This window comes from Macrotis lagotis, chromosome 1 (genome assembly GCF_037893015.1).
Source record: "Macrotis lagotis isolate mMagLag1 chromosome 1, bilby.v1.9.chrom.fasta, whole genome shotgun sequence".
Classification (NCBI taxonomy): Eukaryota; Metazoa; Chordata; class Mammalia; order Peramelemorphia; family Peramelidae; genus Macrotis; species Macrotis lagotis.
In genome coordinates, this window is record NC_133658.1 from 619,212,545 (window position 1) to 619,239,028 (window position 26,484).

Genomic DNA, 26,484 nt, shown 5'->3' on the forward strand with positions numbered 1-26,484 from the left:
AAAAAAACATTCTGACCTCACAGAACCTCTAAAAGTTCCAAGTTTAACAACAGTTAATGTGAGTAATGGAGAGCTGACATATGACAGGCATTTTTTAGACATATGGGCCATTTAGAAATTAAGGATTACCTCTATATTCTCTCTCTCTCTCTTTTTTTAGGTTTTTTTGTAAGGCAAATGGGGTTAAGTGGCTTGCCCAAGGCCACACAGCTAGGTAATTATTAAGTGTCTGAGACCAGATTTGAACCCAAGTACTCCTGACTCCAGGGCGGGTGCTTTATCCACTACGCCACCTAGCCACCCCTATATTCTCTTTACTGGGGAATTAAAAAGTAGTGAAGATTTGAGATGGGGGAAAATTTTGCTGAAACCTAAATATCAAATGTAAGTATCATAACCAAATCATCATTAAACATTTCAGTAGGCTTGTAAAGAGAGAGGAAATACAGATCTTGAGGTTTTTCCTTAAGACAAAATAAGGAAAGAAAATTTTGCTTCTATAGTTAAAAGATATTGGTGTATTTTGTTTTCTTAACTTCATTCCATTTGCACTTGGGAAAGTAGCAGCTTTGAAGCTTCTCTGTTTAAATTCATTATGAAAACCATCAATGACTGATGCTTTCATGAAATCTTTGTGGGAGGAATTAGTGTTAGAGGAGAATATGGATCAATCTTCAAACGTTTCATCTATGGAAGCTGGAGGTCATTACTGGCTGCTTTATCAGCTGCAAAGTTAATATAAAAATGCATCACTTATAGGAGAGTCCCCAAAACTAAAGGCATTTGATATTCTGCCTCTAAACTCTTCTCCCCAAACTAGTTATTTCTCCCATTAAAGAAAGTGAAAGAATGATTATTTTTTTTTGAAGAGGCAAATTAAGGGGGAAAACTTGCCCCATAGGTAAAATGATGGAAGGATGCTGACAATGTGTGGAATCTTAGTCTCATGCAATTAGTAATTTTTTCTGGGCAAGACAGTAATATATAATTAAAAGGACTGGCGTGAATATGGAAGAACATGTCTTAGCATGTGAATTCCTGGTTTTTATAAAGTCACATTAATCTTCCTTATGTGAAGACATAGGTCATTCATTTGAACTTTGTCAGCTAGGTTAACTGGAGTATATTCGTTAAGGGGGGGGGGAGAAAAGAGGAAGGAGACAGAGAGCCAGAGGTAAGATAGAATGGAAAGAAAAAACGTAGTAGCAATAGAAGCCAGAGGAAAACAGGAAGACTAATAGATTTCAATAGGAATATCCTTTAAATTGCTTTGAGAAATGGTAAGAACAAGTTTACACATATAGGGAATCTATTAATTGGCATTCTGAGAACTTATATAAAAGGTATATTCAAGTAGACTTTCCCTCCCATTTTGGAAATTAGAGTTGTTTACAGGCATTAAAAAATTCTCTTTGGCTAACTTAAAAAGAAAGACAGAATTTCAGTTGAAAATATTCAGTTTAAAATTTTAGTCATAAGATCCTCAGTGCAATTTTTTTCACCATAAAAGCCTAAACACTTTTTTTTCCTTAGGGAGAAATGAGGATCATTTATTTTAAGACCTTATTATAAGAAGACTATAGAACAAGCTATAGTTATCTTCCTAGTTCCATGCATCAATTACCAAGGACTTGCTATTTCAAATAAAGGAACAAATATCTATATCGGATGATGTTCTTACAGTTGTTTTCCCCTTATATAGTGTTTGAGCGAGCATTGAAAAAAAATGGTTCAAGGCACAGAGTCATCCTTGCTTGGTTTAATGAGCACTAAGAAATTCTTTTGGAAAATAGCCATTACTTATACAGCTATAATGTAAACACATCGGAGCATGTAAATCAGTAATCCTTCTATTGCAAAACAGACAAATAGATTAATGGCATGTTGTAAAGGATGGGTAAAGAGATTGATTGGGCTACTGATTCTGACCATGGACTTTCTTCTCAATATACTATTACTTAAGTTTTAAATAAGGCTTAGGAGAACCTGTAACATTTTGCTCACTGATAGAACTATATTTTACTTAAGGCAGAAATTGGCTAGTCTATAAAAATTAAATTATACCCCTTTCACTGTATCTAGTCAAGAGGAAAAACTCTAATTACAAGATTACACTGTCAAGTAAATGCAAATTCACATTCTTTATATCCTGGGTTAAAAATTCAAACTTGAGGAGTATTACTGTGAAATGAAAATCAATATTTGAATACTTTGCAGTTTTCAATAAGTGTGAACTAAAGAAATGACATGATCAAATGCATTAGTAAGGAGATGTCATTTATTATGCAAAAGTTTAAATACCAATTAGCAAAAACAATAAAAATAATGAATCAAACCTTCCCTTTGTCTAATATTGTGCCATATTACCATCAGACTCAGGAAATGAGTAAAGAAGAATAATAGACCAGGAGAAAAAAATAATCCCAACCCCTAATAGGAATGTCATTTTGGGGAATAAGCAAAGGTTAACTTTAATTTTAAACATACTTTCCAAATGAAAATGAAATGTCCCAGCATCAAAATTTTTAAGAGCTGAGTTTGCAGACTTGATCCAGAGAGGACTGACTGAAGACCTCTACATATTGCATTGGTATTTTTTGAAAGGGAAATTCTTTCATTACTGCTTAATGTCAAACCTCCTTGGTCATTATAGAATTTCCACTCTATGTAGTCCACTTAGAATTTTAGTCTCTATACCTGTGAAGAATGCCATGACCAACAAGTACAATTTTCAAATTCATTTGGGGTTGTTCATTTTCTTTTATGTCACATCCTTCTTTATGTCAGACAAGTTGCATCTGCTACATGTACTCAGAAGGACTAAACAAGTCACCTCAATAAATCCAGGGACCTTCAGAATATAGAAAACTAAAATTCTCAAAGTTCTCACAATTTCATGGTACAATACGGCAGATTTAACCCATATTGCTCATAAATGTTGGTAACAATTCAGTACTAGAATGAGTTCCAGTGTAAGTTGACCATTAGCTAGCTGGGTGACCTGGAGCAAGGCATTCTGGGTCTCAGTTTCTGCACCTGTGAGACCATGATTTTAGAAAGGATTAACTTTAAGGGCCCTCACATTCTATGGTACTTGAAGTATATTATGCAATTTTTGTGTGCTATTTATCAACCTTTTGAAATCTTGCTTCCTAATAGTGCAAAAATATGTGTGAGTTGCTAGGATATAGATTGGCATAGAAAAGCTGAAGCAATAGGTCCTGCAGTAGAAGGGTATCTGGTGTTAGACTATCAGGAATTTAGTATGAGGAAATTTCCTTTTTACCCAGTGACATCCTGATTAAGCTAAAATGAATGGCCTAGAAGTCTACATGACATTTTCATTCACTTTCGCATCATTTAATACAGAAAGACTACATCTATTCGAGTTTCAAACTTGTTTACAATAGTTCTCGAACAGTTTCATTGTCGTGGGTACAGACCTACTTAGTCCTGTTTTCCCCACTAACTACTGGGACCTTTGGCTCCACGAATCTGACTTCCTCTAGCTTAATGGTAGAAATAGACAATAATACAAACCTTCTCTCACAGAACTTTCCAGTAGATCACATGGTTAAGAATCTTAGATGGAAGATCTCTCTCTCTCTCTCTCTCCATCCAGTTCTAATTCCTAAGGTCCACATCCCCATAAGAAATCCTATAGAATAACCCAAGTTAGGGGGAAAATTGCCCCCATGTACGATGGAAAGAATGCTTGATTTGAAACCAGAGAGTCCTGTGTTCTAATCACAGGTCTTTCACCTCATTTTGATGTGACACTGAGCAAGTCAATTTATCTCTCTCACTGTCAGTTTTTTTTTTATCTGTAAAATGAGGAAAATGGACTAAATGACTTTTAAGTTCTCTTCCAATCCTAACTCTATGATACTGCTTCTGTTGTTGACCACTAATAGCAGAAAGTTCTAAAATTTTCTTCTGGTCCAGAGTTTCCATATCTTTAAAACAGGCTTATTAATACCGCTCTCATTTTCTTTTGAGGAATACCAACTTCTCACTGAAAAGGAATATCTCTTGTGGTTATATTTCTATTAAGGTTGCTTTCCTCTCTTTTTCTAATCTCGATTTCAACTAGATTCAAGGTAATAATACCCAAGGAGCCAATTCTAAATGACTCTGAGGAGCTGCCTAAAGGTCTCCACTAAAAATCCCATTTTGGTTGACTCTAAACTACTCCTGAGACCATTTATAAGTACCTGTGAAGAATTAGGAGCTAGTGACACCATGTAATATCACCAAAGCCCCTCCTGGTATGAAAATGGCAAATTATTTTTCAAATAAAATATTCAGACAATGACTGGTTAAACACAAGTGCCAAAGAAACACTTCATCAAAATGAACTATTATGCTAGAAACTCATTCCCAGTGTAATTTTTAAATCTTAAAACAAAATCGTGAAACAGAATACCACAAAATTCAACAGCCTCCCCTACTTAGGATATATTTCTTCCATCAGCAATTTTTTCTTAAGGTCTCTAGAAAAAATATTTTTTTGGAGGGGGCGGGAAGGGACCTGGATTCCAGCTCTCAAATAAGAATCAAGTATTCAGGAAACTACACATATATTCCATCACCAAAACTACAAGCCATCAATTGCCCAGGAAATGGTTGGATTAGGGAACACAATTGAATAAGAGAATCTTTTATTTTTGGTTGAATAAGAGCTTCTGGAATTCTCCTCACCTTCCCAACTTATTTTCAAACTGTCACCTTTCCATTTCCATTTGAAAATTTCACCCCTTATCATTCAGTTACCTTCAAATTTAGGGGCTATTGTTCATAGAGTAGGAAATGTTATAAAGGGTTCAATCCAGAGGCTAGCAGACAGTAATTAGCTAGATATAAGATTAATTAATAACACAACTCTAAAGCACTCTCAAGCTTTCTAAAGTATAAAACCATTATCTTCTTTCTTTTTTTGACCAAATTAGTGCTTGTCAATAATATTTCCTAAGATGAATTTGATTTCTCAGATCGTGATCATCTGTTCCTCCAGGGTTTGCCCTCCAGCTCCAGTACTATTTATCTGTGTGAAGATTAGATTCTTTATAAAAGACTGGATTTGATGATATTCTTTAAAAGGCTACAAGTTTTAGAATATGGATTTTACCTGGGAATTCAAGCCAGTGAGCAAGGAACCTCAGTTATTTAGACCATGAAAGCAATGTTTCTGTTAAGTTTTAGAGGATTTCAGAGAATGGTTTCTAACCCAAGAATGCGTTTTTAACCATAAGACATATGGGAAAGATTGGAGTAAAAAGCTCCTCAAACAGGATCCTTCCTTCCTCCCTTTCCTTTAATAACTTACAAGACTCCTTGCAATCAATCTATCAACAGCTATCTTAGTAGGACTGAGAACTGCTTTCCTTTGAAAGATCTTGGTTATTTGTGACTGGAAATTGATGCATTATTCCTAAAATTAAATAAAGATCCTACAGTCATCTTTAAAGAAATATTGTGTGTTTCTATGACAAATCTCATTTGTCAAGCATTGACCTCTGGGGAACTTCAACTGGCTCTATATTTCAACCTGACATGTCTCACATCCCACTGTCTAGCTCCTCATGGAGGAAGGCAGGTTATTTATATATTTCCCTGACTTCTGATCATCCTTTAGCATGGGGTGGTCAACTAATAAACACCAGGATCAAAGAGTCACTAATTTAAATGAACTCTCCCAAGTCCCCAGAGTAAAAGCCCTGGTGATTAACGAGATTAAACTTACTTCATCTACTCCTTTTCCCAGTTTTTAAAAACTAAATCTGTAAAACTACAAAGTTAGATCAGTCAGTCCCCTTATAGTAATTTAAGAACTTCATCTGAGGAGCCAGAGAGTCTTTAGTCAGTCTTACCAGAACTTTGTTCCATTACTTCTTTCTGACAAGTGTCTTGGACATTGACCGTGCAGTTTACAATGAACTCAGGGGAGGAACAATCATCCAGCTGGAATTCTTCACACTGATAACACTGAATCTGGAGGGCAAACCCTGGAGGAACAGACAATCACGATTAGAGAAATATAGTAAAGTGTCTTTATCACACCCTAAAGAAATTTAGCCCAAATAAGCAAAAACGCATTCTTTCTTCCACTAGAATTAAGTAGTTTCGCATTCCAAGAACCTGAGGATCCCAAAGCACCAAAAGAATGAGACTTGAGCCACCAGGGGGCAGCCGGGAAACCCGGGGTTCCAGCAATTCGGTGTCTCTTACAGACCCCCGACCCCACTTCCTCCTATCCCAAGCATTTCGGCTTTCCTACTCCCTTCTTAAAGATAGTCTCAAGGGCAGCAAGGGGGAGAAGGAGGTACTATGACTCTGGTAGGGAAGGATTCGAGAAGAGAAGCGAGTCTTTGCCTCCAAACACCAAACCATTGAACTGCTAATTGGTTCCGTGGGATATTATTCTTTTGACTTTATATACAATTAAGGTGCAGAATGACTCTCAAAGCATACATATGTATTGCACACACATATATGCATATATACATATATATTTAAAGGTCATATTCAGAGGGAATTTCACCTCCCCCCCCCCCCAAACTGGCAAATAGACCTTTGGTTCCAGGCAGCGATCTTGCAGCGCCCCCGTCGGTCCCCCAAATCCCGCTGCCTCCCAGATCCCGTGGTCCCATAAAAAAGGATTGGCTCCCTAAATTGTCCATTACTAATAGATCTAGGTGATGTATTCTCCAGCATCCTAACGTGTTGCAGTGAGTGAGGAATAAGCTTACAGCCCAGGACTGGAGGGGGCGAGGAAGGGAGCAGGGTGCATCGGGATAGCTCAGCCCTGTCTTCCCGGTGCCTCTCACATTTGCTGGTGGGGTCGGGTGTCCAAGAGACCAGGATCAAAGGAGTTTTGTTGTTGTGTTTGTTTGTTTGGGTTGTTTTTTTTTTTGGCCACTTCTCCATTGCAGAGGTTTGGGCTCTTTGAGGCTTGGAAACCAAGTCAATCGATTAAAGAGGGAAACAATGTCTCCTTGCATTCCCAGTCTAGCTAGTCTGGTCCTCTGGAAGCTGTTCCTTCGCTGCCCTGGGAGAAATGAGCCCGGGAGCCCCACTATGGTATGTTTTCTCCCTCTCCCCACCCCATACTCCTCACATGTGTCCCCTCATCCCCTAAATGCTTTAATCCAGAACAGGAATCTATGGGGTAGGGGGTTCTTGGTGCTTTGCTCACCTGTCGGCTACACTACTCCCACAGGCTGTTGAATGCAAGAATAACTTTGCCATGGTTTGAGGACGTGGGGCTTTATTTTGGGGGAGGCTTTCGCCCCACCATTTCAGGTAACGAAACAATTTCCTCACTCCTTGCCAGCTTCACTCTCTCCCTCCACACCCCGAACCCTACCCTAGATGCTGAGTCAATTCAACCCCAAACAAATACCGAGGAACCCAACGGACTTGTGTCTGTCTCTCTCCTTTCCTCCTTCCTTCTCCTTTCTTCTGCGAGGGAATCCCACTTTCCCAGCCTGGCACCTCTGGACAGCGGACGCGGCTGCAAAATCCCCCCCGAAGCCGGAGCCCCGGGCGCAGTCAGCGGAGCAGGTGGGTGCCGGGGGGGGGGGGGGTCGGAAGAGAGCCCGTGGTGTCTCTGTGCGGGAGCCTCTCTGTGTGTCTTACCTGGAAGCAAAAACAGTCCCCAAAAAGTAGTCAGGATGCCGAGGAGCCACATCCTCCCGGAGCCGCCGGGCTGGGGGCGGGAGGCGCATCAGACGCGGCCCCGGCTGCGGCGGCTCCCGCGGCTTGGGACCCGGCCCTCGCTGCAGCCCTCGGCGCCGCCGCCGCCGCCGCCGCCGCCGCCGCCGCCGCCGCGGAGAGCAGCCCCAGGGGCGGCCGGCAGCGGCCGCATCGCCCGGCGCTGGGCTGCAAGCCTCGGGCTCCGAGCTCCGCGCGCTCCGCGAGCTCGGGCTGTCTCCGCCGGCCGCCGCGCCTCCGGAGTTTGCAGCTGAGAGTGAAGGAAACTACCGGCGGAGCCCGAGCGCCCCGAAAAGTCTCGCCTCCTTCCCCCCTCCCACTACGGGCCCCACGTGACGGCGGGGGGTGGGGCGGGGGCGCGGGGAGGCTGGCGCCGGCCACACCAGCTCTTGGCCCACCCCCCGGTTTTCCCTGGTCTTCCCTCCCTTCGCCCTCCCCCTCCTAAAGGAGGGGGCGCTGGAAGTTTTTCTGGATAAAACGCTCGCGGACTTGAGGAGGCCGCTTTGAGCCCGGAGGAAAGATGCAGCAGGTGCAGCCCCGTCCCTCCGTGCTGGACCCAGGAGCGGCCCGAGAGGACCGGGGGTCGCGGGCGGGCGTGTGTGTGTGTGTGTGTGTGCCTGTGTGTGTGTGGTGAGTGGGGTGTGTCAGGAGTGGGGCGTGTGTGTGTGTGTATGTGTGTGTAGAGAGTGGGGTGTATGTATGTATGTGTAGTGAGTGGGGGTGTGTGTAGAGAGTGGGGTGTGTGTGTAGAGAGTGGGGTGTATGTGTGTAGAGAGTGGGGTGTGTGTGTAGAGAGTGGTGTGTGTGTGTGTAGTGAGTGGGGTGTGTATGTGTGTAGAATGGTGTGTGTGTGTGTGTGGTGAGTGGGGTGTGTATGTGTGTAGAGAGTGGTGTGTGTGTGTAGTGAGAGGGGTGTGTATGTGTGTAGAATGGTGTGTGTGTGTGTGTGGTGAGTGGGGTGTGTATGTGTGTAGAGAGTGGTTTGTGTGTGTGTAGTGAGTGGGGTGTGTGTGAGTGTATGTGTAGTGAGTGGGGGGTGTATGTGTAGTGAGTGGTGTATGTGTGTGTGTAGAGAGTGTGGGGTGTGTATATGTGTAGAGAGTGGGGTGTGTGTGTATATGTGTAGTGAGTGGGGGGGTGTTGTGCGGTGTGTGTATGTAGTGAGTGGGGGGTGTGTGTGTGAGCGGTGTGCGGTGTTTGTGTTCCCACTCTGGGGGCCCTGTGCCCTTTCGCAGCCCACTCCTCCGCTCTGCGGGCCTGTCGGGGCAGCCCTGCAAAGGGTCCCAGCCTGCCTCCCCCAAAGAAGAGGCGCATCCTGGGCGAAGCCGCGGCTGTTGGCCGAACAGACCGAACGGGACGGGACCGCGGAGGAGGCTCTGAGAAGGAAGGGAGCGGTGTCCACTCCGCCAAAGTTGCCCGCCCGCCTGAGGCTGTCTTGGGGCTGCGGTTGCCTCGGCCCTGCCCCCCACCCTGCCCGCTCTGCTCCCTCCTCCTCGATTCCCGCCCCCCCCCCCCCCCCACCGGCAGGAGTGGGCTCCGAGGGGCTCTGCCGCGGAGCCTCCAGCCGGGCTCCCTGGCCCCGGCTCGCCTTCTGGCAGCGCCTCGCGAGCCCGCTCGGCCCCTTGGCTTGGGAGGCCTCTGGAGTCCACCGACCCGAAATGCCCCCCTCCATTAGACTGGGGTCTGCAGGGGCTACGACCGAGAAGAGGTCTCCCGAGGTCATTTTTCTCCCCGTCACCCTCTCCTCTCCTCTCCCCTAAGTCTTTGGGGCAAGTGGGCTCGCCCCTCTTTTTACATAGGGAGATGAGCTGTAGAAAAGCAACTCTGCTTTTGGGGAGACCCCTCCCCTCCCCTTTACTGCCCCACCCTCCGAAGCCCGCGTGGGTGAGGGTGTCGCTCAGCCCGGTGACATCCCTCTGTCCCTCCGGGCCGCCCGGCTCGCCCAGACCTGGGCTGCCCGCCCCTCCCCCAGCCTGGCGCAGCACGCTGGCGGCGGCGGATCTCGGGGCCCTTTTCTCACTGTCCCCCCACCCTCACTTCGCTCACATAACCTAACTCATCCCCCCCCCCCCCGGAAAAACCCCAGGGACATTCGATTTCCCTAGAAATAGCCTTTCTTCTACTACCTGCCGTCTCCTCTCTTCCCTGACTATCTCGGAGGGGGGTGCCCACAAACCTGTACGTTGACCATTCATTTCCCCATCTTCTGTGACCAGGTTTTGACTTAGGTTTAAATTACTTTCCTGTAATTTGTCTGGTGTAATAGTCCTAGATCTGTACCTGCCCCCCCCCCCTTTGGCACTCCCCCTCCAGCCTTTCCCCCTTTTTTTCTTGGATGGCTAACCCCTCTGGGAAACGGAAATGCTTTTGGGTATTGGCTCCATTCTTATCTATCTCGGAAACAAGTGGTCAGTATTTTTTATAGAATTCATTGTGAGGGCATGGGTGTCATCAAATGGCTCCAGCATGTTCTAAGTAACCCTTTAAAGATCTTTCAAAGTTTATCATGCAGCTGTGAATCAGAGACATTTTTTATTCAGAAATTAAATGCAAAATAATTTTTTAAAAGTCAGAAAAACAAGAAAAATTACACAATTGTCACGGGATAAAATCCAAATAGAATAAATTGCACAAATTAACCAAATAACACTGATCATACAATATATTTTTTTTAAAAAAATGAACATGTGCTAAAGTAACCACATAGATCCTAGAAATATTTTCATTATACCTAGTTTACAGGTTCATGTACAAAAGCAGTTATAAATAGTTCACATCTAGAAAAAATACACATAACCTTTGAAATAGATTTTATCCTTACATATAAACAGTCTTTGTAGAAAAAAATGGATATGAAAAAAGTTTATTTTTTTAGCACCAACTTTTTTTGATTAAAAAAGTATAAATTGAGAATGAGTTGCTTCATTTCTGGAAGTTTAGATCAATTGAGATCAAATTGGAGCCGAAGGTAAAAGTAAAAACCGTTAAATTCAGAAATAGAAAAAAACCACTATGTTTATAAGGTTGCAAAGAGACTTTAGAGGTAATGCACTATTAGAATAGTACTAGGTCACTTTAGACATATATTCTTTTCAAACAGGGCCTCATAACAGAACCCTCTTCAAATTCCAGTAGAAATATGGATAATTTTAACAACTCAGAGCTTGAATTACCCCAGTAACAACTTTGAAATTGCATAAAAATCAAAACTTTTACCAAATTAATATTTAAAAATGGAAATTACCATATTTCTTAATATGTTTTTAGAAGGCTCAGTTTTGTTTAAGCAGTGTCCCTACATACAGTTTTCAGACTAGGAGAATAAACTTTAAAAAATTTTCAACTAAAACATTTTTATTAATATTAACATCAGCTTAAGAAAGTTAGTAACCTGTTCTTTCAAGAGCATGGCACCAATTTATTGCTGTCATTTTTTTTTGCTACAAATATAATCTCCCCCCCCATTTACAACATCTGTACAAGTATTCAAAAAAAAGTGCAAAATTAAGACTTTTGTGTCCTGTGTGTATTTTTCTTTTATCCTCATGCACCACAACAAATGCAGTCTGTCTTTATTGCTGTGTCATGGAAGTAAGTCAGAGAACAGCCTGCTGTGAATCTTAAAATTTCAGCTGTATTGTTTCAATATATTTTATTTTATTTTCCCCAGTTCCTTAAGTGTTCTATTCACAGCCTACTGGGGAAAAGAAGAAGTCTTTTATACATCATTTGAACCTTGACTTGCACAGGATGAGAAGCTATCATACAAAGAATCACTTAAAGACTCCAAATTATCTACACCAGGTCTACTGGAGCTTTTTAAAGATGCATCTTCATTTTTTCCCTTTTCTTTCCTTTGTCTTTCAACTTTATTCAGACAGTTCTTCTCTTTTTCTAATAAAATCACACTATTGCTGTTAAGTTTATTGAGAGACTCCAGGGAAATTTTGGATAATCTATTCTCAGAATCTTCTTTTGTTTCTTCAACTTGTTTCAATTTCTGCAATAAAAAAGGAAAAAAATATTAGAAACATATTTCTTGGGGAAATCAAGTTATATTCTCCAATATTCAATTATTGTCTGGGCAAAGTACAATTTTAAAGGGATAGATTGCACTTACAAGCCTTTAACTATCTTCTAGCATAATTAGATGTAATAATGAAGTCAATTTTGGGGGATAAATCAGGGCTTTAATCATTTTACTGAGACAAATAGGTCCCAATTTGCAAAACAGTTAAGTGCCACTTAATTTCATTTTAAATGGCTGAATTTGAAATTTGTTCATGTAAATTGCCTTATTTTTCTTAATCAGAGTTTTTGACTTCTTTTCAGTTAATTTTATTGGATAACTATTTCCACACATGAAAGGGCATTGAATTAGTTCCAAAAGTTAGAAATTGTGATTTTTCCCTAAAAGTATATACTCTATAAAGCTGCCATAAAATTTAGATACATGTTTGAGTGTCAGAAAGGGTTTCCTCTTTTTCTGTATCTAATATACCATGTCTGGACTGTGTCCATGTGCTTTTACACATGCGCATTTAATTTCTATCAAGATCCTGTTCAAGTAGCCTTTACAATGTTTCTCCCTCCTTTTCAAGTCTGACAAGTCCCAGAGAAACCTTGCTGGAAAGCATAGTAATGAGACTTTGACAGGGCCCCTATCTTATTGCAGGTCGTCTTAGTCTAGGGATAATTGTAGAATATAATTGAAGAGTTCTAAGTCTTTATGAAACACTGCCTTTATAAAAACATTTCTGATTTCAGAGAAATCCTCTAAACTTGGAGATTAGTGACTCAACTAGAATAAAATCATTTGCTCTTATGGCTGTGTTCTGCAGGGTATGGAAATAGGCATGACAAATAAATTAGGAGGGAGTCAGTTATTCCTTGCCACCTGCTTTCTCCCAATCCCCATTAACCACCTTTTTGCCACCCTCACATAAGGAGAAGGGAGAAGCAAAGATGAAAGTTCTAGTGATTAATGTATTTTGTAATTAACAAATAATCCTTTATGAAAGCTTTGTTTAGGGACTCAAAACTTCTAATTTAGCAATATTGACCACGATATTTGACCACTCTCATCAAAGTTTCCCTTGCACTCAAATCCCTCTATTAATCAGTTACAAGGCAATGTAAGGGAAAAACTGCACACCTGGAATCCATAGTTTGAGGAGGTTTTAAGTAGGATCTTTTAGACTTAGGAAAAGAAAAAAAAATAACTAAGACTTTCTATTTCCCTCTGTGTACTTGAATGGACAGATATTTTGTGACCCTTTTTTGTTTCCTTATTGTGTAGCAAACAGAGGTCTTTTGATTGTCTACTGTGCTAGAATTATGTGTACATACCAAAAGTTAACTAACCAGTCCAATCTTTCTATTTTCTGAGGAGTTAGAAGGATGAAATGCTGTAAACCGCCAGATGGGGGAGCCATGAAGATAAGTTCTTAAAAGGCCTATGATGCTAAATTTAGAATCTGAAGAGATCTAGGTTATTTCCCTTCCATTTTTTTTTTAATATGAAGAAACTGAAATCTGTAAAGGTTATGGTGACTTGCCTCTGGATATACAAGTAGTAAGTAGTAGAGCTGGGATTTGAACTTCTGCCCTCTGCTCTAAAGCAAACATCATAGACTCAAAGAATTCTAATTGAAGGGACCTTTGAAGTTGTCTAGGTCAAGACATTTTACAGATGAGGAAATTGGGTCCAGACCTATTAAGTCACTTGCCCAAAATCATATTGCAGTTAAATGGTAAAAGTCAGAATTTGAATTCTGGTCCTTTGATACTAAATCAAGGCATCTTTCTGCTGAACTACCAAAAAGGAATATATCGCCATATTTTTTGACTGAATGGGTTCAATTTTCGGAAACCATAACCAATAATGAAATATTTATACTTCTTTAATAAGGTGGTATATTTCTATAGGATAAAATAGAGGGCTGAGTATTTCATTATTCTAACAACATATAGTAATTAGTATTATGGAAGAGCTATTTTTCTCAAATAGTTACCTTGAAACTAGAAGCAGGTTAACATAATAGATTAGAGAATTACAGGGTAATAATAGAAAAGCAGCTCAGTAATCAGAAAGTAACTTCACAGACCACTCACATTGATGAATGGATTTAAAGGAATTTTATTTTTATCAATACACACACACACACATATCTTTATCAGAAAAGTTAGAAAATTCTTATGTTGAATCAAATATTTCACTTATAGCACTTTATAGCTTTTAATCCTCATACCAACTCCACAGCATATTAGTACAAAGAGTCTTATTTCTTTTTTTAAAAAAATGAAGACATTTGAGGTTCAGAGAAGTCAACTTAGTCCACAGGATTATATAATTTAAAATGACAGAACTGGGAATTAACATAAGTCTTTTAAAAGTTCACTGCTTCCTTTCCTTCCATCACAAAAGAGAAGATATCCCTCACTAATCCCTTTACCTGTTCCTTAATATTATTTTCTTATTATTTCAGTACCTTACTTGAATAGCTGTCTTTTCTTTTATGTATATTTAATTTCTTTCTTCCCTCTGAAAGATTTTATCTGCCTAAAACTGATTCAGGTATCTCCAATCATAAAATACCCTTCCTTCTGTTTTATAGATCTTTTCAACAATAGTCCCAGTTTTTGTTCTTCTCTTTGCTGATAAACTTCACAAAAATTTATTTCTACATGATGTCTGCTTCTTCACGATATAATTTCTTTTCAGTGCCTTGAAACTGGGCTTTTACTTTTAACATTTCACAGAATGTGCTTCAATAAGACTCACTAAGAGCTTCTAATAACTATGTCAATGGCCATTGCTTAGGACTCATATCCTTTGACCTCTAATAGCTTCTGACACTATTGACCCATCTATGAGATACTTTTTCTCTTGTCTTCAGAAATTTCACACACTTGGTTTCTTTTCTATTCCAATAAATTCTTCTTGTTTGTTTTCACTGGTTCCTGATTCTTTTTTTTAAAATCTCCTATATATGGGTTGTTGGTTCCCCAATGGTCTCTCCTTGCTCTCCTCTGCTATTTTTATATATTCTTATCTATAGATTTGACTAACATTTCTTTGTAAGCCATTTCTATGTTTATTTCTACTCCAGTCTCTTTTTTCAGTTCTAGACTTATCTTCACCTATCTAAAGAAAACTTATATAGATATTCCACGTATATAACTCAAATGCAGTGTGTTCAAAAATTAGCTAATCATTATAGCATGATGGATTTAGATATGAATGGGATCTTAGTAATTCTTATGTTCCACTCCTTTTTTTTTAGTTGAGAAAACTGGTGCATAAAATGGTTAAGTGACTTGCCCAAGATCACACATGTCCTAAATACTTAAATTGGGTTGTGAATGAAGGTGCCCTGACTTCACCATTGCATCATTAATTCTCACTCTTCCTAATTAAATCATTCTTTGTTTTTCATTAGAAATAATATTTTGATCAATGGTACCACTATTTATCTTTTCTCATATGGTCTGGAATTGCTTGTGATCTTTTCTTTTACTCTTCATGCCCAGTCATCAGATCTAACAGGTCTTTCTCATCTTTCTCTTCCTCACCTCTCTGAGCTCATTCTCACCACACCCCAGGCATTTGCTTAGAGTATTACTTCTTATTTATCTTCTCTTTTCACCCTCTCCTTTTCTTTAAAGGATTGGCAAAATAATTTTCTCCTTGCATGCAGATTTAGGAGTATTCAGAAATTTTCATTGCTTCCCTATTGACTAGGGAGAAAAATCCACTCCTCTATATAGGACACTTCTCTTCCCAGTTTTATCTAATAATTCCCTTCCATGCATTCTTTAGTCAAACTTGCCTACTACTCTATGAACCCAGAGTTTTTTTTTCATGATTTCTTACTCTATGAATGTATTTTTTTCCCTCCCCATTCACTTGCTGAATCCCTACTTTTTTTTTTAACCTTTTTATCTTAAAGCCCAATGAAATGTCATAGTCATAGTCTTCAGGAAGCCTTTTTGGAGCTTCTTGATTGGTAGCAGCTTTCCTCCTAGGATATCACAGTGTGTTTTTAACTCTTTAGTAAATTGGCCATATAATACTGGATATTGCAGCTATTTGTGGTGACATCTTAGGCCTCTACTATTTTTTTTGCAAGGCAAATGGGGTTAAGTGGCTTGCCCAAGGCCACACAGCTAGGTAATTATTAAGTGTCTGAGGACAGATTTGAACTCAGGTACTCCTGACTCCAGGGCTGCCCTGCCTCTACTATTTTTTTTTAAGTTCCAACAAGAGGATTAAGTCTTAGGAAGATTTTATGTCTTTCACAGTATTTATGATTAGTAGGCACTTAATAAATGTTCGCGGTTGTTATTGCTTTTTCTACTACATCCTGATGACCTGAAATGTCATAAGCATTTATTGCAATTATTTTTCCCTCTCTAAAATGTTCTCCCCCAACTTTTGATTATTCTTATTCTGATTTTCAGGACTTAATTTACTTCCTTCTATAACCATATTGATATCCTACAGCACTTAACTGTCTGTACTGCTCAAATTTTTCATCACCATACAGCTTTGTTTCAGGATTATCTGTAACTTTTTCTCCAACTATACTGTCAGTTATTTGTGGGCAGGTCCTGATTTTATATTCATTTACATATCTTCTCCAATATCACACAGTGAAAGATGTGCTCAATAAATAATTTTTGATTGATTAATTAGAATTAATTCTAGTACCAAAGAATGTACCAATGATGTATCCAGACATTTAATCAAAGGTCATTTCATTTCAGAACCTGTGGGACTCCCTTTTAGTCTTCTAGTCCATATTCCTGTTTCTAAGCATAATTGCACCCAATCTCCAACCAAACATTATTAATTCTTTGAAAACACAGGGATATTAACATACATGCAATAGTAATAAATAGATATTTATTTTTGCTCAGACATGTGACTTCATTTGTATAGGCAATGCCAAGTCAGGAAAACTTCTCTAGCAATATAATTCAGGTCTTATTGTGCTACTTGTAGGCTTAAAAAGATGCCTGGGAAACTGAACAGTTAAAGTGAGGTTCCCTGGGTTGCACAATCAGAGTTAGAGGTATGACTATGTTTGAGGTCAAATGTATTCCCCATACCACACTGCCTCTCCTTGATATTTTTGTAACACTCCAACATACATATATACATATATATATATATACATATATATATATTTATGTGTCTCTAGAGATACATATATAAATATTCTCACTGGAGTCTTATAATAGTCTTTTGGGATAAAGATAATAGGTTTTATTAGGGACAGGTATTACTAGGAATAGATACTAGACCTCTGATTTCAATGACCTAGGAAACTCCTATTTCAGAAAACTCCTTTCCCCAGTGCAGCATGCTATCTCCCCTACAACTTATGAATATTAGAGCCATTGTTTAATCATTCAGTCCTGTCCCTTTCTTTGTGACTCCATTTGAGGTTTTTTAGCAGAGATGCTAGAGTAGTTTACCATTTTCTTCTCCAGCTCATTTTACAGATGAGGAAACTGAGGCAAACAGGTGACTTGTCCAGGGTCACCTAGCTAATGTGTCTGAAACCAGATTTCAACTCAGAAAGATGTATTTTTCTGACTCCAGGTCTGACACTCATTCTACTTCATCAAATAACTGCCTAAGATTGGCCTAATTAGATAATGACTTTCCTCTCACAGGAGATATTTAACCAAAATTTAGAGTGCATCATCATAAAGTATTGGGCAATGTATGAAACTGGCCTAGTTATTGTGCAAAGTGTATATAATTGACCAAGACCCTAAATTTGAGGAGTATCTATTCTGAAAATAGTACCACTATGAACAAATATTTAAAGAACATAAAGAGAAAACTAAATTTGCCAATGTTTAATTGGATCATGGCCATTCTACTATTCAAGAGCATGAGTTTTTTCATAATTTTAATTAACTGTTGATAAATTAATGATTTATCCATTGATTCTATGTCCCTTATTTCATTTTGTTCTTAACATCATCCTATGACTTAAGGAAGAAAGTTTTTCACCTAATCTACAAATGTAATCACTGAGGTGAGATTTCTGGATGTGGAAACTATCATAATTGGTGGAATTGGGATTGAAAAGCAGGTCCCCTTCCTTTCTTCCTCCCTTCTTTTTGTCTTTCTTTTTCTTTCTCTTTCCTTCTTTCCTTCCCTTCTTCTTTCCTTCATTTTTCTCTCCAATGGACCAGTTGAGTTGGAGAGAAAATAAATGTTCACTAATTGGTGAAAAAAGAAGTAAAGAGGTAGAGAATAAGGGGCAGCTCACAAGAGAAAAAAAATGTATGGAGGCAGGTGAGTTATGTATGAGACCTGTGATTTTGCTAGTATAGAAATCCCAGTGGGGAAAACCACTCCACCAATGGAAATAAGTACCTAATCTGCAATTTATATACCAAGAAAGTTGTTTGGGGATCTAAGAGGTTGAATGGTGACCTGTTTAGGGGATACAGAGTCAGAAGAATGACTTGAACCCATGTCCTCCAGACCCTAAGGTTGACTCTATTTACTACACTAGTCTTGGAGCAGTTTACAAGGGCATGATTAATCCAATCCTGGACTTTTGCTTAAAGCTGAAGATATAATCTATAGGTGGTTCTTTTGTTAAGTCACATATTCCACATACTAGAAGGATAGAACTGATGAAGAATCATTTATTTTTAACTTCTCTGGAACTGAGGAGGTAGACAAGAAACAGATAAAGTCCTTGCCCTTCTTCAGTAGTATTGGAAGGGGCAGACCATCCACAAGAATTTAGGAAAATAAAGCAGTCATTGCTTTTCTTTCCTCATTTAATGTTTTACCTACATTATCAGTTATTGGCATGTTGAAGGTGCTGTTTTGGAGATGAGACATTAAAAAATGGAGTGGATGACCTTTGGTGATTTTGTAAGACCCTTTCTTGTTTTTCACAAGACTGTGGCACTAACCCTGGCAACCTAGTCAAATTTCAACTTGGATAATTACATTCTCCCTGTACTGAAATTCCTCTGTAACCTCAACTGGACACATTATTCTTCACTTGCCCTTCTAAAAAATTAATGTGCAGCAATGGTAATAGAGAACCACTATCTCAGTCCAACCACAGGGTGTAAGATGCGTTTCAGCAATAAGGGAACTCAGTGTTCCCTGGATAGATGGCTTGGGAAATCTTTTTTTGTCCTAGAGGGCAAAATGAAAGTGCTTTAATGATCTTTATTAGATGAAATACTTGTTTTCAGTCAGGATTTACTTCTATGAAGATTTTTTGCATTATTTTGCCACTCTTTGCTCAATCCTGTTATCTATCCCCCCCACCCCCACTGACTTCAAATGGAGGCACATGCTTATCTGGGATTAAAATCAACCAGAGGAAAAATGACTAAGACATTTAGGTTTACTAGTATAAGGGTAGGATTTCTACCCCTACCCACCTAACATATAACACTAAGACTTCTGTTTGAATTATTCAATCAAAATAAGGTATAAATTAGTCATTAATCAGTGGAATAATATGTTGTGATCATTGGATAAAGACAATGATGTACCACAACAAATATCATGTCATTAGCTGAAAAAATGAGGCATTCCTTTGCCCTTGTACTAGTAACATAAAGCAACAGTTTGGAATAATTCATTCCAGAAGAATGTTATCTAAGGCCATGAAAGGAAACTGAGGGGTGGGGTATGGTAGGAGAGAGACTCATGGAAGCCATCAGGCATTACACTATTGACTAGAATGGTAGAATCCATTTGAACCAGCAGCAATGGCTCTCAGAGCAGCAGTGGCTGCCAACAGAAGTGCCTACTGATGAGAAGGGTTCAAAACTCCTCCTGGTGATATCACTGTCCATCATTTTGAATTTTGTCCTGCTATTGAACTTTGATTACTTTGGAGGAGAGAGTAAGGCTGATGACTTTGTACAGTTCTGTCTCACTTAAATTCAATTCATTTGTGAGTCAAGAAATCACCTTCATGTTGTCTAAGAGAATGCAGGATGAACAATGAACAAGGGCAACAACTCTTGTAGTCCAGCAGAGAGCTACACCTAGTGGGGGATGATGATTATATGAAAGGAGAAAAGTTATTAACCAGGGGCATGAGGCACCCCCCTCTGCCACAAGTGTTTTCTTTAAGTGTCATTTTTTACTATAAGTACAATTTGACAAGTTTGAGTTCACTTTCTCAAGAGATATGAGTATCCCCAGTTTTGAACAAGAACAAAATTTGCATGAATGAGAACACTTATTAAGCACTTAATTTATACAAAGTATTGTGCTAAATGCTGGGACTATGACTATAAAATTAATACAATTCTTGCTTTCAAAGTCTCTCATATTCCAATATGAGACAAGGCACATAAAGTCAAATGAAAAGGGTCCATGATCCTTAAAGTATAGTGACAAAGAAGAGGGTAGTGTATCTTTTTATTGTACTTTTCATTAAAAATTTAATTTTCTAGTATTGAACTAATACCAGAATAGTACCAAGAATTTTGGCAATGAAACATTTCTTTCCTAGATTTTCAATAGTTGTGATTACTGAGGAAACTACTGAGGAAGTGATTCCTTAAGTGCCCTTCCTCTGAATGATAGCTAAGAGAAGGGGGACTGGAAAGAGGGACAGTGATTTGGGGGCTCCTGTAATTCTTAATCATTTTGGGAACAGAGTCCTGGGCTTATCTCTACCAAGGTCTCTGAGGGTGGTAGTATTTGAGATAGAAGAAGTATTTTGGCCTACTTAAAACAATTTAAGATATGTTGAATATACAGAAACATTTGAGCATTGTCAATAATTGTAGCTCATAAGAGCCAAGTCACCATATTTCTCTAATTAATTAGCACCTTTATGAACAAAAGTAAATGTATATGGCTGATACATAATATATCCTTCTACACACCTCCCTATCTTTCTGCTTTTTTAATCTCATTTATACCTCATTTATACAAGGTAATATATTTCCAGCATATACTGTATGATAAAGAACCTATGAGCACTATCTAAAGGAAATTCAGCATAAAAACCAACTACATATTATGATATAAAATTATATTTGCATTTTAAAGTGATGTATTTCCTGCTAATCTGATAAGAAAACATATAATATATTTTTTTTATTTTTGAAGTAGATAAGAGGAAGAAAAAGGTAGTTTATGCAATTTTCCATAGATAGCCTTTTTTCCAAAATAAATCATCTAACACATTTTTAAATGGTGGACATCATAAAACCTTACCTGAAGGAGCTAAAATTTTATAGTGAAAGACTATGTGGGTATCTAAAAGCAAGGAAAAAACCTACTATATAATTCATCAACCCATAGTTATTTAATATGGAATCACTTATAAGTAGATTTCAGAAAATCATTTAGAATTCACAATGCATTATAGTTCCCAGTTTATTAGGCAGTTTACAAGAGACATGCAACCAAATGGAAGTATAAACCAATGTATATCCCAAGAACACACTGATCTACTGTGGATGTAATGATGTTAGCTTTACTCATCTTTGAGTCATTCATCCACTAATGTAATTCATGTATCAGATCTAACACCAGCCAGTGACTTTGCCTAGGGATAAGGTCTATTCTCATGGGCACATAACGCATGGCAGCCACATATATATGAAGAGTTTTAAATTAGGACTAGATGATTAAGTATTATGTCTTCATTTTAAATAGTTGGAAGCTGTACCAGAATACTTACTATAGATGACCTCTTGGTAGCCTCTCTTAGGGAAATGGGAAGTGAAATCTAATCTGATATTGGCATTAACATGGTCATATACTTGAATATTATAATCACTAAGCTATAGGACTTAGAGTGGTCATCTGGTTTTAAGCCAACTAAGACAGAGTGACCTGTTCCATTCTCTAGAGGAGAAGATTTCACATAGGAATTATTCTTAAGATACTTGTATTTACTGGAATAGTGGCACCCTCTCTTATATGATAAAACTGGTGCCTGCTAGGATAAAAGGAAGTAGTATAGTTAGGAGAGCACAAATGGAAATCAGGTGTCATTCTATATTAAATTTATTGACTCTTTCATAATTTAGAGTGAGATCTTTGATTTCATCACTGCAAATGAGGACCCTGAGTTTACAAAGATTGAATTTCGAATTATGGTGCTGCAGTCAGAGTGTTTTAATGATTCGGCATATTGAAGGGTCATTGAGACTAGTCTGTTCAAGGATAGAATCTACAGGATCAAAATTATTTTTGTAATAATATCAAGATTTTTTATATTAAAATAATCCTCCCATTTCTAAACACATATCTGTGTAAGGCCAGATTTATCTTCATATAATTGTAAAGAAATAATATATTGCAACTGCACAAGTAGATATGAGAATCTAGCATTCTTTTTTTTTTTTGCAAGGCAATGAGGTTAAGTGGCTTGCTCAAGGCTACACAGCTAGGTAATTATTAAGTGTCTGAGGTCGGATTTGAACCCAGGTACTCCTGACTCCAGGGGGCGGTGCTCTATCCACTGTGCCACCTAGCTGCCCCTAGCTTTCTTCTATTAAGCCAAATAGTAAAGAGATTTGTAATATAATGCCTCTCTTTTCACTGATTCTTTTTGTTTGTTTTGGAAGTTAGTGTCTTTCACAACAATGTAGTTGAAATTAACTTATAATGGGTTTATGTTATTTCAATGTGAATTGATAAATATTCTGAAATTTTATCACTTTAATTTCTAATTAAATATGAATAGTTATTATGAATATGAATAACTACAACTCATATAAATGAACTTTTTGTATGTCCTTAATGATTTTTAAGAATATAAAGCAATCCTGTCACCAAAACATTTGAGATTCATTGGTTTAAAGCAGTGAGAGGTTAAATGATTTCTAGTGTACACAGTTAATACATTTCATAAATGAAACTTGAACTCAGGTCTCAATGCAAACCCAGTTCTTTATTTAATAAGTCATACAACCTTTTCGAAAAGATTAATCTTCCCCCTCCACCATGATGGGGGGGGGGGCATATTAATCTCCTACTTGAAGCACCTAAATGAGATTTTCTCTTTCCTACTGAATAAAGCTCCAAAGCTAGGCTTTTAAGACCATATCCAATATGACTACAACCTACTTCTTAAGGACTCTATTCCTGCCAAATTGGTCTAATCATCATCCATAAAAATTCCATAAACTTTCCCACTTATGTCTTTGTTTATAATATCCCTCCAGCCTAAAATTGCTTCCTGATTCTTCTTTCTTGAATTCAATCCTCTATTGTTACACCTAATATGTTCTGAGTCTCTAAATTCCTGTATCATTTGTATATATTCTGTCTCCCTACTAAGACTGGAAGTTCTTGAGGACAAAAACAAACAAACATATTTTACATATCTAATGATGTTTTGCATATTAAGTGGATACTCAGTAAAATAGTTGAGTTTTTTGGCTCTTGTTTCCAAGTATATATTCATACTTTGCATGATTTTATAAAATATATTTTCTTTTAGCCTTTATCTTTCCTTACTGAAGAATCAGACTATCCCCTTTGTTTAGTCTGTCTCATTGAAGACATGAATGTATAGCCCTGACAAAACCATTTAATGATGGCACCAAAATGTGTTTCTTAGGCAGCAGGATGAAGGACAGAGTTATTGCATCTCAGAATAACTGATATCTGTCCATTGATTGCTTTGAATTCAGGCAGTTTCTTCTTCATGCCCAAGGCCTTGACCTATCCCAGGTCCCTCCTGCTCTGTCCCCTCTGGTGGGCTGGCCGCTATGCTCTGAGCCATCTGTGGTTTTTACATGCTCCTGTAGCCCATCTTGGCCAGCATAAGGTAATATAGCAGCTGCCATTGTTCCCTGGAAATCTAGCAGGAATAGCTATTACAAGAAGCTTTCCAGGGGCTGAAACAGTTATTGAAAAATGCAGGCACATGATAAATGGTTCAGACATTGCCTCTGCCCCCTTCCCTTAAATGATTCTTCAGCTACCAAACATTGCTTCTGTCTCTTTCGGGCAGAGTCCCAGACAATTTGCTTTAATTCAGATGCCTATCTCATTCAGACGGTTGGGAAAGGGTGATATGAGCTTTATTTTTCTCAAGTTAGAATGGAAACATCACATCGATGACATTTCAAGGAGTATTATAACCCATAATTGTATGAAGATGTGCACTAACAAATCAAGAAATTAAACTGTGGGCATTTTGAATCATAGGTGCCTCATTACAACAGCCTACCATTGGGTATGTTGATAATTTTATTTTCCCAAACAGCTATTGGGCAAACTAACCATTCTATGACAAAACATTCTCTTGGAGTACATCTTAGCTGAGTTAACATTGGTTTATGAGACTAATTCGGTCACACACTAGTATATAAATGAACTTTATTTTTGTCTCATGTGCATAGAGCAATTTAGTTTTTATGCTCCTAGTTGGGGTTTTCTTGGCAGAGATGGTGGAGTACTTTGCCATTTCCTTCTCCAGCTCATTTTACAGATGAGGAAACTGAGGCAAACAGGGTCACATAGCAAGTAAGTGTCTGAGACCAGATTTGAATTCAGCTCTTCCTAACTCCAGGCCTAATGTTTTATTCACTCAATCATTGAGCTGACTAGTTTTTAAATTAATGTAAGAGTGAAAGGCACATTGCTCCGGTGAAGCATTTCTGCAAAACACGACTGTGTAAAAACAACTCAATTGCTATGAGAATTAAATATGGATCAACAAAATCAATAGTTAATTGTGTAATTCAGGGTCTTTCATCTCAGATTCAATCTTTAAAAGGAGGTCCAAGGTATGTTTGCTTTTGATTTAAAAATAATAATATTTAAAATCTTGCTGTGATGCAAAATAGTTCAGGAGGCTTTCATATTCCAATTTTCTACCAGTTACTTTGTCTGCAAATCGTCAAGGTCATATTGATCTCAGTCTCTACTGTTTACATTTAGAAATAGTGTCTTCATCAGTCAAACTGTCTCATGCTTTGTATTTTCTTTGTGCTTATACCAAACAAACTTTATTGTAAAAATAACTTAGCATAAAACAGGTGTTTCAGTACCTGATATGGATATGCTATTTATTTTATAAACTACCCCTTAGTATATATTTCACTATATACTGTCCAACAAATTATGAAATTCCCCTCCCCTCAATAAAATGTATACCTTGAAAAAGACCCATGATTTTGTCTGGCCTAGCAAGAAGCATCATACATTTGGAATCTGTTGATAGATAAGTGGGCTTTTCCATTAAAGGCTAGGAAAGAAAATAGAAGTTGAGTATGATAAGTACATCCCCATTTTATTTACAGAAATGGATGAGAATTGAAGGTGAAATGGCAAGTTGTGCAAGAGAAGAGAGTTGTACAATAGCATCCAGGAGACTAGCAGGGTGAAAGAGAAATCTATGACCCTTGTTACATTATGCTGAAGTTAAAAATGTAATGTTTGCACTCTTTTTTTTAAGTATAAGCTTTCCTATAATAAGTTAAGTCTTGTTCTCTCTTCCAGATTGCCAAAAGCCTTCATCCATTTTTGGGACTGAAGGTAAAATAATTCTTGAAATAATGAGTCATTTTTCTTTTGCCAGCTTGTCCAGAAATTCCATGATTATTTTGCTGAAGCAGACAATGACCTTCTCAAGGGAGGCCTATCAAACTCTCAAGATAAATAATGAGAAGGTCTCTTTCTCCTGCCTCAAGGAAAAACTGCACAGATATAAAATGTTTCTGAAACTACAATATGTTCATCACTGAATGGGCAATAGTATGCTCTATATGAAACCAAATGATATTTGTATTTTTATGTTACAGAAGGTAAGAAGATATAGTCTTTGGAGGGACCTAGGGGAATCATTTAAGATTTTTTCAGAAGTTGGAGAAAAGATAGTTCTCAGGTGGTAGACAAAAGTCCATTTTAAACTTCCTCACTTATGAGTTAATTATCAAAAATGATTGAAGCTCATTAATGTGGACTTTTTTGCTGTTTATTTCTAGCAGTTTGGAAAAAATACAGATTTGATCGGTCAGATTCCAAAGTTGACCTGTCTTGTACTGACTAGCTGAACAATTAATTGGTTTTTTTAAATTTCATTTATCTGTTTATTATTTATTTAAGGTGGTTAAGTGACTTGCCCAAGGTCACCCAACTGGCAATTATTGAGTGTCTGAGTTCAGATTTGACTCCTGACTCCAAGGCTGGTGCTTTATCCACTGCACTACCTAGCTGCCCCCTACAATTAGTTCTTAAATAAAAAGAAATCCTATAGAAACTTTCCTTATGGAGAGAAAACAAAAAGAGAAGGAAAAGAAAAGGAAGAATCCTTGATAGCCAAACCCAGGAATTAATAGGATTTTAGTGGTGGTTTCAAATGACAATACAAGGGCAAGGGTAAAGAAGCAATCTCAAAAGTAATCAGAACGCAAATGATACAGGGTTTTATAGATAAAATTGAAAACTGTCAGCACCATCCTAAAAAAAAAATCAGCAATGTACAAGATAGGCATCACACACATAATTTAACCAACCAACAGAATGTTCAAAGGGAGGAAATTCAAGCCCTAAGACCAATCTTTATAAGGAGTCAAATTGTTTTTATGTTTCTTAGCTACTGGTCATGAATTTTCTAGTGCCCTCATATTTTCACCTTCTTTAATTTTCTTTGAGAAAATCAGGCTGCCTGACCAGTATGTAAAATACTGTGAGGCATCATCTTCCCCCATAATAAAGTGACATATTTATGTATGTATATATATGTACAGTATAAATAAAAATCTTACACATGTTTATACATGTGC

The 26,484-nt window shown here is 38.2% G+C and overlaps 2 protein-coding genes across 16 annotated transcripts in view; both read right to left on the minus strand.

The window, feature by feature from the left end:
- Positions 1-9,923, minus strand: part of LYPD1 (LY6/PLAUR domain containing 1) — a 34,273-nt gene extending 24,350 nt beyond the window's left edge. Inside the window, exons 1-2 of one of the 2 annotated variants that reach the window (XM_074215026.1) lie at positions 9,890-9,923; positions 5,871-6,005 (exon numbers count right to left, since the gene is read on the minus strand). In XM_074215026.1, the coding sequence (XP_074071127.1) occupies positions 5,871-6,005; positions 9,890-9,908 (154 nt within the window). In that variant the 5' untranslated portion in view covers positions 9,909-9,923. Of the gene's footprint in view, positions 1-5,870; positions 6,006-7,638; positions 7,745-9,889 lie in introns of those variants that run through there. The other variant, XM_074215025.1, reaches the window with a different exon arrangement.
- Positions 9,924-10,232: 309 nt separating this feature from the next.
- The window catches only part of NCKAP5 (NCK associated protein 5), a 1,109,295-nt gene continuing 1,093,043 nt past the window's right edge, over positions 10,233-26,484 (minus strand). For 12 of the 14 annotated variants that reach the window (XM_074215032.1, XM_074215034.1, XM_074215031.1 and 9 more), the window contains one exon: positions 10,234-11,713. In XM_074215032.1, coding sequence (XP_074071133.1) covers positions 11,432-11,713 — 282 coding nt within the window. In that variant the 3' untranslated portion in view covers positions 10,234-11,431. Of the gene's footprint in view, positions 11,714-26,484 lie in introns of all 14 variants that reach the window. The other 2 variants (XM_074215040.1, XM_074215039.1) reach the window with 2 other exon arrangements.